A 12,431-nucleotide genomic window follows, 5' to 3' on the forward strand; every position below is an offset into this window, starting at 1 on the left:
CCTCCTCAGCCGGCGCAGGAGGATCTGATGGGAGACCGTGTCAAATGCGGCGCTAAGGTCGAGTAAAACAAGGGTCGCAGTTTGACCCTCATCCATGATGGTCCGCAGATGTTCACTCACAACTAGCAGCGCGGTCTCTGTACTATTACCAGGGCGGAAACCATTCCAAAGCACCTGTGTGGTTCAGATAACCTGAAAGGATGGTATTAGTGTGGGCTTCGGCAATTTTAGCGACCCAGGGCAGAAGGGACATGGGTCGAAAAATTTGCCCATTTCCTGATGGCATGATGTCACCATACACTAAAATCTGTGGTATGCTGGTGTCTTCGAAAAGCTGTCACCTTCTTAGGAAAACAAACAAAAGCATAGAAAACATCCTTACTGGATGAAGGCTTCAAAGGAACATAGAAAGCCAAGAATCATGATTCCAAAAATGTAATTTGTCAAGAGTGAAGAGTTAAGAACTGAAGGAAGACAGCTTTGTTGCAGAGCACCATCCAACCAGACGAAAGCCCTTGTTTAGTAAATTACAGGAAAAGGAAATTACATTAAATTTCACACACCAGGAACCAATATTGATATTATTGGGGTTTCTGGTTAGCTACGGTATGCACCTCAGCCAGGCAGATCCCTCCACTCTAGTGAGGGTAACTCAGTTATATACCAAGGAGAACCTGTGCTCACCCTCTGGTAGCTTGGCGCTGAGAAGGCAGGCTTATCAACAGAGGCAATGTGTAAAGCATTTGAGCAGCACACTCACGAAGTAACACAATGAGACCACAAAAGAGGCCCAACACAGTATGATATAAAAATATATTGTGTATTATACTTAAATCATAGAATAGACCAAAACAACATGAATCATACCTTCTGTACACTTATGTCATTACTGAAATAGTACTGGTTATCCTGACAATGCAAGAATCAAAACAACAGACATTAGGACAGCTAGGGCATGTAATGTAATTCAGGTTAGGAAAAAAAGCAGAAAACCGCATGAGTCATCATATTACCATAAATATATAGGGTGCAGTGCACCTGCACTCCCATTATTCACTCTACGGTAACTTCAATGCAAAATGTAGGGTGCAGAAGTACCTGCACGCCTACTACATTAAGTATAGTAAATTACTGTGTCTGGTGGAGGCAAGATCGGGGCCCCTGTAGAAGATTTCCCACTAATACCACCCAGAAGATCCAGTGTCCCCAAGTACGTGCAAAAGACTGGGAGGAACACACACTGCCGAATTCTGCGGGGAGATTTCGTTGGCAAAGCAAGGCAGCTCACCCAAATGCATGGGCAAGCTGCTGATCAGCGCAGCCTTTCGAAAAAAAAGCCACTCTGATGTTGCAGCGTGTCTTGGGACCCTCTGGGGCCTCTTAGACTTCTGTTAATAATTCCCAAAAATAGAGCCACCTGCGTCCTTTCTGCATTGGAATTGCTTGAAACACATAGCGGCCTGCAAGTGCGCAGTGCAGCTGTCGGCATGACAGCTTTCTTGTCTCCTCTCAGCCCTTCTGGTTCTCTGTCGACAGGAAGGTGGACGGGGAAGCAGCACTAGCTGGGGATTCTGTCACAGGCCACGTGCCTCATCTGCAGTCACCAGCAGGGCACTGAGAGTCCGAGTGACAACAACACTCACTGCATGCTGTTTTAGGGGCCCACAAACCACAACACGCATGTTTCTCTGCAAAGCAAAGAGCAGTGCCTCGCCCTGGTAGTCCTTCGGCCCTGGGGCGAGGATAAAGCACTCACCATGTGCTCCTTGAACAGTCCTGCCAATTATCACGCATCAGACTTGACACTAACGCATTTCAGTGTGGTGCTCCGCATCACCGCACTGAAATGCATTGTCACGCATAATGCATAGTGGCAGTCTCAGATGTACATTTACTGATGGCAGTAAACGTGAGTGTGGCAGCTGGCTTCAGGCACTGCCTGTGGTCCGCCTGCACCGGCGCGCTGCTTCCGTGGTCTTCTTTGATACGAGCTAAGCGCCTGCCAGTCCCCGGCTCTGCCTCTTTGCTACAATGTAGCACCTGAGGCCGTTTCCAAACTAGCACGCTCTGAGAGCGGGGAGTTTATTCTTCTGGAAGGCGCCTGCAATAATTATGGGGCAGCGCCGTTGCTTATATTGCATGCGATGGCCCGGCCACGCTCTGCTCGCTCTGCTATAGGCCATCATAATCAAGGCCACCGCAGCAGTTATAATTTTGGAGCCGGCAGAGAGGATTGGTGCAGTGGGTTAAGGACAACTATGACTGACTGTGTCGGTTTACAGCACTGGCTCAAGTGGGCAGAGAGCTCGCCTTGCCCTCCTTGAACTGGGCAGAGCACTTACCTCGTGATCTTTGAACTGGGAGGAACGGTCACCTCGTGCTATGAAAAGATTGTTGACAGCCAGACTCATGAGTCCCATGGCTGGTTCCGAGTGTGGTTGGCAGACTCCTGGTGAATATTTGTAAACGTACCACAAGAGCAGGGAGGAAGGCAAGCCAACCAGCCTTAGAGAACACCAGGGACCAGCATCTAGGCAGGCCAGCACAATGAAGCAATTAGGCCATATTGTGATTCCCTCAGGCAGTCCAGCAGTGCCTAGTGAAACCAAAATCAGACACTTAGCTGGAGCTTCCAGCATTGAAGCGCTGATGGTTTTTGAAAACAAAGAAAGTGCTCAAGTTAGACGATAACCCCATTGACTGCTGTGAGGTAGCACATCTATCAAAGCAGCGAAGTGAGCTGGTGGGTAAAGAATCTAGGTTAGTTCATCGCAGAGCTTTTGGTGCCAAAACCAATAGGCTTAGTGGAAGTTTGTTAATGGTACACTCAACTTTGAGGGACACATGTGGGCTCAGTTTTTAACCTTGCCCCTTGAAGAATTTGTGCCCCAAAAAAGTAAGACAAGAGTCATGGTAAAATCTTTGACTGGTGCAACACACACTATGTAGCTGACCTCTGTTCCATTGTGGTCAGCCTGAAAGTGAGTCTAGTTCTCAGTCAACTCAAGCTGATACTTCAAATTGCCTCTTTAAATGTGCTGGTCTTTTTGCCTCACAGTTTTAAAATGTATAGCTCAGGATCCCCTTATCCGGTTTACATTTTTTGGGTTTTTTCTGTTCTTAATTGGTTTGGAAATGTTTTTGTGTCATTTTCTTGGTTCTAAAATTGTTGGTAGTACTTGAACTTAAAAACATTTCTCTGGTGACCTGGCTGCTGCTTATGGCACAGCTACCAGTGTTTAAGCAGAGATTCTCTTTAAACTGTGTTGGGACATAACCACAGTGTGTGTGTGTATTAAGTTGGCAAGAATAAACCCTTTAAAAACTAATAACGTATTTTCTGACAAGCTCTTTTGCTGACCAGACTGCATTAGCAAAACTAAGCTGTCTGTTGCACGTTGTGAACTTAAAAGGCACATAAAGCAAAATATTGCATAGCATATACCTATGACAAAGGGCTAGTATGTCCATAGACATATGCGTGTGCATCTCTTCACTTTGTAAAAAATAAGGCTGTGAATTCAACAACATGTTATCATAACTGCAAAGTCAAACAAATGAACATGCACAGGTAAGTAGTGAATGGCATCCTGCATGTGTTTTCTTTGTAAACAATTAAACTGTAAATTTAACAATGTCCTATTATGACCGCAAAGTAAAACAAGTAAACATGCAAGGATGAGTATAGAATGGCATGCCTTTAAGACAGGCTGTGGTATCCAAACAGCAAGAATTTCCTAGAAAAAAACCCATAAGCCAGCAAATAAAATATTGCTTTCCCAATTAAGTAAATACATCAAAGAGAACCCAATGACTCAATAAGTTGCATCTGCTAATAAATGCATAGTTAATGCCCCATGACAAAAACCTAACAGGAACCCAGAGCGCCAAGGCCTTGACGAATAGCCCACAAACGCAATATCAAACGATGGAAAACATTTCAAAGTCAATGACATGGGATCCTCAAACAGCGACAACAGCAGGCAGAAGCCAAACCTATAAAGAAGGATCCCACTTGCGCACACCAGCTACCCAGCCACGGCCCCTTCATTAGGGAAGAGGAGGATAGTCCTCCTGCTGCAAGAGCAGCAAAGGTAAAAAATAAAATGTTAATAAAATCATTTATTACTATTTAATTTTTCACTGCTCTCAGGCTGAGCCAATGCATGAGGGTGAGGTGGGGCCACTGCTGCTGAATGGCAGCAGGGTAGTGATACTTACTCCATTTTGAAGTGCACATGTCACTTTAGCCAGCTGTCTTGCACTGGCCAGCCTGACATGCACACTTTAAACCTTTCCACCCAGCTGTCTAACACAACTGAGTGGAGAGCAGGCACAGACCCCCAGTGAATGAAAGAGTGTCGAGCCAGCCCACTCCAGCCAATCCAGGTGCTTCTCTCATGCTACCTGAGCAGCATGAGAGCAGTGTATGGATTGGTAGAGGGGAGCTGGCTGAGGCTCTGAGAGCTTGTGCTGGAGTCCTGGATTGAAGACCAGATGGAGAGGCGCATCGAGCACGAGGCAGTAGGTAAGTAAAATTAAATGTTTTTATTTACAGTGAATTTAACTCACTGACAGGCGGCACTGTGTGAAACTCGCAGTGCCTCCAGCATCAACTCCAGGGCTCTCAATGATGGCCCATTATAAACATTGTTTAACCCCTTGGGCGCGGCCGCGATTCTGCGCCTGTGCGGCACATTCCGATCGCGGGTGCGGTCATGACGTCCGGGAGCTGTCATCAACACACGAGCACTGTGTGCCATGACGGCTCCTGGCCGTCATCAGCATGGAAGGGGTTAAAATGGACCTCGATTGAGAGATCTGGAGATGCACTTAAACGCACTGCTGTTTGTTGTCAATGCCTGTCAGTGCCCCAAATACTCGCCTCACCAGTTTTGTTGGATAACAGCCACCACTAAAGATGCCCATTCTCCTTCAAAAGTTACGTTTATATCATTCAGTGAGTAATTCTGTCATTTATACTCCACTGTTGCTATGAAATCACATCTTTTATAGTTACTAATTTACCTTAGCTTGCATTGTGTACTGTTTATCATTGCGATTCGAAGCACAATATCTGCTTTCTCATAAATGCATGAATAACTGTGTTTTTTTTAACTGATATAAATAACACTTAACCAGCGGCTGCTCCTCTGCTATGGCAGAGGAGCGTCACCCTCCCCCCCTGCCAGCAGCTTAAAAACGTGAAAATAAAACATGCTTATTATTGTTTTATATTTCCTTACCCGGCTAAGCCTTTGGGGGAACAGCCATCGGGGTAACAGTGACGAGGGGGAGGGGCGGGCACTGTTGTCTGTGCGCATGTTGGTGTGGCCGGCCATCTCAGAACTGTCAAACTGACATGGACACTGAGCTGTGTCCAACCCGAACTGTGTTGCTGGGTTAGTGAAACCAGGCAAAGGCTCCCAGTGTCTTTGGGAGTGCAAATTGAGGGTGCTAAGGCCTATCCTGATGCTGCTCTAATGCTGCCAGGAGCATGAGAACAGCTTCTGGATTGGTCGCAGGGGAGTCTGGGAGCCTGTGCCTGGGGCGGGGAGGACCAAGTCAAGTCAAGTCAAGTCAAATAATTTATATAGCGCACTACATACCCAGAGGGTCTCAAGGCGCTTAGGGAGGGGAGGAGGATTACTTGTCAAATATCCACGTTTTAAGTTGCTTTCTGAATGCTAGGTGGTTCTGGGTAAGGCGAAGGTAAGTGGGGAGTGAGTTCCATGTTTTAGCAGCCAGGTATGAGAAGGATCTGCCTCCCATGGTGGACTTGTTGATGCGAGATACCGTGGCGAGGGCTTGGCTGGCAGAACGTAGTTGGCGGGAGGGGGTGTAGAAGGACAGTCGTGAGTTGAGGCATTCTGGTCCGATGTCGTAGAGTGATTTGTGTGCGTGGGTTAGCAGTCGGAAAGTGATCCTCTTATTGACGGGTAGCCAGTGGAGGTCTTTCAGGTGGCCAGAGATGTGTTCGTTGCGCGGAATGTCTAATATGATCCTGGCTGAGGCGTTTTGGATTCGTTGGAGTTTCTTCTGGAGTTTAGCGGTAGTGCCTGCGTAGAGGGTGTTTCCGTAGTCCAGTCGGCTCGTGACCAGAGCATGGGTGACTGTTTTTCTGGTTTCGGTGGGGATCCAGCGAAATGTTTTTTGGAGCATGCGGAGAATGTTGAAGCAGGATGAGGATACGGCGCTGACTTGTCTGTTCATTGAGAGTGAAGAATCCAGGATAACGCCTACGTTCCGTGCGTGGTCTGTCGGGATGGGTGCTTTTCCAAGGGCTTCCGGCCACCAAGAGTCGTCCCATGCAGAGGGGGATGTACCTAAGATGAGGACTTCTGTTTTATCTGAGTTCAGTTTCAGACGGCTGTGTTTCATCCATTTGGCAACTTCTTTCATTCGTTCGTGTAGGTTGGTTTTGGCGGTGCTGAGGTCATTGGTGAGAGAAAGGATCAGTTGAGTGTCATCCGCGTAAGAGATGGTGTTGAGGTTGTGTTGGCGGGCGATGGTCGCGAGGGGGCTCATGTATACGTTGAAGAGGGTGGGACTGAGTGAGGATCCTTGTGGTACGCCACAGATGACTTCAGTGGCCTCGGACTTGAATGGTGGAAGGCGGACTCTCTGGGTTCTTCCGGTGAGGAACGAGGTGATCCATTCGAGTGCTTTTCCTTGAATTCCTATGTTTCTGAGGCGTTGTAAAAGGGTGCTGTGGCAGACTGTGTCGAAGGCTGCAGAGAGGTCGAGGAGGATGAGGGCGACTGTGTCTCCATTGTCCAGTAGAGTTCGAATGTCGTCTGTTGCTGCGATGAGGGCGGTCTCAGTGCTGTGTTTTGCTCGGAAGCCAGATTGTGAGGAGTCGAGGGATTTGTTGGCTTCGAGGAAAGCGGCGAGCTGGTTGTTGACAGCTTTCTCGATTACTTTGGCAGGGAATGGAAGGAGCGAAATGGGGTGGTAATTTTTGAGTTCGGTGGGGTCCGCTGTGGGTTTTTTCAGGAGGGCGGCGAGTTCAGCGTGTTTCCAGCTTTCCGGGAAGGTGGCGGAGTTGAAGGAGCAGTTGATGACATCTCGGAGGTGCGGTGCTATGACGGAGTCTGCTTTGTTGAAGATGTGGTGAGGACATGGGTCTGTGGGAGATCCTGAGTGGATGGAGTTCATCAGGTGGATGGTGTCCTCAGTGGAGATTGGGTTCCAGTCGTTTAGGGTGTTCAAGGGGGGAGAATGTTCAGCATATGGTTGGGTGGGTTGGTCTCCGGGTTGGTTGTCGAAGCTGTTGTGGATGTCTGCAATTTTGTTGTGGAAGAATGAGGCTAGGGAGTCGCAGAGGGCTTGAGAGGGGGTGATGTCGTTGGAGTTGGCCGAGGGATTGGTAAATTCCTTGACGATGTTGAAAAGTTCCTTGCTGTTATGGGCGTTGTTGTCAAGTCGATCCTTGAATGCTGTTTTCTTGGCCTTTCGAATTAGTTGGTGGTGTGTGCGGGTGGCGTTTTTGAAGGCGTCCTTGGTGCTAGTGGTTGGGTCTTTTTTCCAGGCCTTTTCAAGGGAGCGGCAGAGTTTCTTGGACTTCTTCAGATCATCGTTGAACCATGAGGCCTTCTTGCTGCCAGGTTTGCTTTGACGTTTTTTCAGTGGTGCTAAGGTGTCGGCGGTGTTGGATAACCATAGGGTGAAGTTGGCGGCGGCTTGGTCTGGGTTAGAAGAGTGGGCTGGGGAGTTTAGAAGGAGCGATGAGGAGATCTGGTCGATGGTGATTTTGTTCCAGTTTCTTTGCAGAGTTGGTTGGGGTGGTTGATGGGTTTTGGCTTGTTGTAGGTGAAGTGGACGCAGCTGTGGTCAGTCCAGAGGAGATCCGTAGTGTGGCTGAAGGAGACATGATTGCTGGAGGTGAAGATGGGGTCGAGTGTGTGACCTGCGATGTGGGTGGGGGAAGTGACCAGTTGTTTAAGTCCGAGGTTGGCGAGGTTGTCTAAGAGGGTGGTGGTGTTGCGGTCGTTGATCTTTTCAAGGTGAAAGTTGAGGTCTCCCAGAAGGATGTAGTCTTTGGAGGGGAGTGCGTGTGGAGTGATGAAGTCCGTGATGTCTTCACTGAATTTTGCGCGGGGTCCTGGTGGTCTGTAAAGGAGGGTGCCTCTGAGTGTGGTCTTGGGGTCGATGTGGATCTGGAAGTGAAGGTGTTCGGAGTTGGCGAGGTTGGCGTCAGAGCTGGTTGAGATGCGGATTGATTTCTTATGGACGATAGCGATTCCTCCTCCTGTGTGGCCGGTACGGTCCTTGCGAGTGATCTTATAGTCTTCAGGGATGGCAATGGTGATGTCTGGGGCGGAGGAAGCGTTCATCCATGTTTCTGTTAGGAAGGCGACGTCTGGAGAGATGGTGTTTAGTAGATTCCATAGGTCAATGGCGTGCCTGTGGACCGAGCGGGTGTTGAGCAAGATGCATTGTAGGTGATTGGGGTCGGGAATCTGTGGTGTGGTCGTAGCGGAGATGTTGTCGGTGCCGATGAATTTGCAGGAGTAGCATTAGAAAGGTCCATGGGTGTGTCCAGGAGCGGCTTGGACGCAGTTGGGGGCGCGACCGGGGTTAAGGGCTAGGAGGGTGGCGGCATCGTAGGTAATGCGGGAGGGCTGGGCGGCGTGAGGACCAGGGGGTCTGGCGCTGGGCGCGGTCCAGGCGCGGACGGGCGTAGACGGGCTTACCTTTGGCGCACCTTCGGCGCGGGTTGGGCGCGGTCGCTGCGCGTAAACGCTGCGCGCGGGAATTACTGTCATATATGGATAGTGGAGGGGGAGGGGCGAGGGCGGCTCAGCTGGGAGGCGTGGCGGGCTCAAGGGACCACAACAACAACAGGATCAAAATGGAGGGGAGGGCAGAGCAGGGCGCCGGGGGATATCACACACAACAATGCACTGAATCAAGCAAAGCAATGTAAGCGCTGTTGAATATTGGCGCTATGAAATTACGAAGCTAAGTCACAATGGCGCTATGAAAATTACAAAACTTGGTCACAATTCAATAATACGATACCACGATGCAAGGCACAGCGAGGGGAGCGATCACTCAAGGCGGAAGCGAGGAGTGAATCACAGCGCTGCGAGGTCGGGGGATGCTCTTAAATGCTAGTGGGAGGGCGGCTCAGCTGGGAGGCGTGGCGGGCTCAAGGGAACACAACAACAACAGGATCAAAATGGAGGGGAGGGCAGAGCAGGGCGCCGGGGAATATCACACACAACAATGCACTGAATCAAGCAAAGCAATGTAAGCGCTGTTGAATATTGGCGCTATGAAATTACGAAGCTAAGTCACAATGGCGCTATGAAAATTACAAAACTTGGTCACAATGCAATAATACGATACCACGATGCAAGGCACAGCGAGGGGAGCGATCACTCAAGGCGGAAGCGAGGAGTGAATCACAGCGCTGCGAGGTCGGGGGATGCTCTTAAATGCTAGTGGGAGGGCGGCTCAGCTGGGAGGCGTGGCGGGCTCAAGGGAACACAACAACAACAGGATCAAAATGGAGGGGAGGGCAGAGCAGGGCGCCGGGGGATATCACACACAACAATGCACTGAATCAAGCAAAGCAATGTAAGTGCTGTTGAATATTGGCGCTATGAAATTACGAAGCTAAGTCACAATGGCGCTATGAAAATTACAAAACTTGGTCACAATGCAATAATACGATACCACGATGCAAGGCACAGCGAGGGGAGTGATCACTCAAGGCGGAAGCGAGAGCGTGATGCGGAAGGCAAGGTCTTTTTTATTGTTTTTTTAAATTTTCGCCTGTCAGCCCCACATCCCCGTCCCTTTTTCTTTCCCTGCCTCACAACTCTTCCCTGACACCAGCCGCTCCTGCACTTAACATTCCTTTTAAAAAACTAGAACATACGCTCATTCTATAGTGCATTTGTTGTTTCTTTTGTGCTGGAAATACTTAAAGTTCATGTTATGAACGTAATCAATGTACACAATGAATTGCTACCTGAAAGGCATTGAGGCACCAATCTGTTGTCCATCAGGAACACAGAAGAAAGTCTTACTAAGTCACGAGCTGCCATGTAGAGAATCACATACATTTATACAGAGTTCAATAATGTTCTTTTTAAGATGCTGGGCCGCTTTCATAAAAACCTTGGACATCCTCATAATAGTACACTCGATAATGCGCAGAAATGTACGACTGGTAACCAGTTCATAAGGAGCGAGGCAAAAACCTGGAAAACCAGCTTTTTTCATTGTTTCCTTGGCACATGCCAGTTCGCTCTAACACTGTGTGGATTGAACGCATTGGAAAAAAATCCACCTGAACAAGGTGAGGATTTCTTTGAAATTTCTCAGTCACTTTATTCTCTTTCTCATGTAGAAAACAATTATCCTTATGAAAATAATCCCTCTCCTATCCCCTCTGCAATACATGGGAGTGGGATGTTGCATTGACGTAAACCGGGCCACATAGGCGTACATTTGGATGTGCAGACAACCAGCAACTTACCCAAAACCAAATCAGACTCTGCTTTGCGAGAGAAGCACTTTGAAACTCACATCACTACTGGGATAGACTGCAAAGCGGTTCTAATGGCAGACTGTGTTATGCAAGTGCTAATTAACAATAACATTGTGTGAAAATGGCATCACAAATGTTTATGAATAGTCTAAAACATATGACTTTGTGGGTGTTCACACCATTATCACTACCCACACCCTGTAGTGCAAAAGTGCCACAAATAGCTGATATTTTTAAATATTGATTACTGCATTCCATTTTGAGTTTGCATACTATCTCGAAAACCCACAATTCTGAAATATGCTGCTCTTTATGATTTACTCACTGTGGAATGCATAAAGCTAACTAAAGAGTGACTGATCAAGGAGACAAATGTTTAGTCCGCTTTTATACCATAGTGTTTGCACATTTATTTTCCCTCAGGATTCACTAAGAATATTTTCTCTCCTACTCAGGAAAACCATTCATGATTCTGTACCCTGCCTTCGATTCCTGATCAGAATATCAAAAAAAGATTATTTGTCATGTTCAAATGCGGATTCTTCAGTCCGGGGTTCTATCTCAAGTCGTCTTTCGTTAGCCTCAAGGACTAAAAGCCATTGTATTTCATCAGTATCCACAAGAGAAACAGTGAGTATGATCTGAAAACTCCCAGTTGAATGGTTAAGCACTGCATAGGAGCTAGGATGGGGTTGTACTCCGAGGTATTTCTAGGCTTCATTTAGATTTATATGCAGCTTGTGAAAATGGTCTCGCCTATAATGCACGGTGGGGAATAAAAATGAAAGTACACCCTCTTAAGATTCCACGGTTTTTACATTGAATATTTACTTGCCCTTCATCTAGTCCTAATCATCTGATGCAAGCTGATTCCTTCTGCACCTGTGTAATTTGAAATCCACATTGACAACAAACATGCCATCCACAGACAGGAAAGACGATGAAAGGAAAACAGAAGCCCCGTTGAAAACACATTTCTAAAGTCGCTGGGACTCTTTTACAAAACAAGCATTTACAATGCAATGGTCTCTGCATTATTAAAGGTAGAGCTATTGGCATTGCTCATGACTTTTTTTTAATCATAAATAAATGGCATTGTCATTTACATTGCCAAAAGCTTAATCGTTAAATAAATGGCATTGTCATTTACAATGCCAATAGCTTAATCGCTCGCAAATGCATGACCAATTGCATTTACGCCCACACAGAGCCACACACACAAACCACCCACACACATACACAGAGCCACACATACAAAGCCACCCACACACAGATCCACCCACACACAGATCCACCCACACAGAGCCACCCACACAGTCATTCATATAGAGCCACCTACACAGAACCACTCTCACACAGACAGAGCCACCCACACACAGAGCCACCGACAAAAAAAGCTATCCACACAGAGCGCTATGCGCTACACACACACAGAGTGCCACACACACACAGAGCCAGAGCGCCCCACACACACAGAGCCAGAGCGCCCCACACACACAGAGCCAGAGCACCCCACACACACAGAGCCAGAGCGCCCCACACACACAGACAGAGCCACACACACACATACAGAGCCACACTCACAGAGCCAGAGCCACACACAGACAGAGCCACACGCAGAGCCACACACAGACAGAGCCACACACAGACACACATCTTCTCACCTGCATAAAGGAAAGGTCAAAATTGCACACAGGCTTCCATCAAACACCTTCCAGATTAACTGTCCAGACTGCAGCAGCACGCACAGCTTTAGACCCAGCACTTACCCACCAAATACACTTCCGCCACAGAAGCAGCACTGGCTGGTGAGACTAGCCAGCCACCAGGGTAAAACCAGACAGAGCAGATGTTCTGAAGTGGCCGCTACCCACAAGACAAGGAAGCCACCAATTTCTAGGACATGGGTCATCAAGACTAACTATTA

The 12,431-nt window shown here is 47.9% G+C and overlaps 1 protein-coding gene across 1 annotated transcript in view; it reads left to right on the forward strand.

The window, feature by feature from the left end:
* The window catches only part of LOC147728045 (melanopsin-B-like), an 845,284-nt gene that overhangs the window by 600,608 nt on the left and 232,245 nt on the right, over nucleotides 1-12,431 (forward strand). The window contains exon 6 of the mRNA XM_086963227.1: nucleotides 10,960-11,134. Coding sequence (XP_086819353.1) covers nucleotides 10,960-11,134 — 175 coding nt within the window. The remainder of the gene's footprint in view (nucleotides 1-10,959; nucleotides 11,135-12,431) is intronic.

Source organism: Lissotriton vulgaris, chromosome 3_1, assembly GCF_964263255.1.
Source record: "Lissotriton vulgaris chromosome 3_1, aLisVul1.2, whole genome shotgun sequence".
NCBI classification, from domain to species: Eukaryota; Metazoa; Chordata; class Amphibia; order Caudata; family Salamandridae; genus Lissotriton; species Lissotriton vulgaris.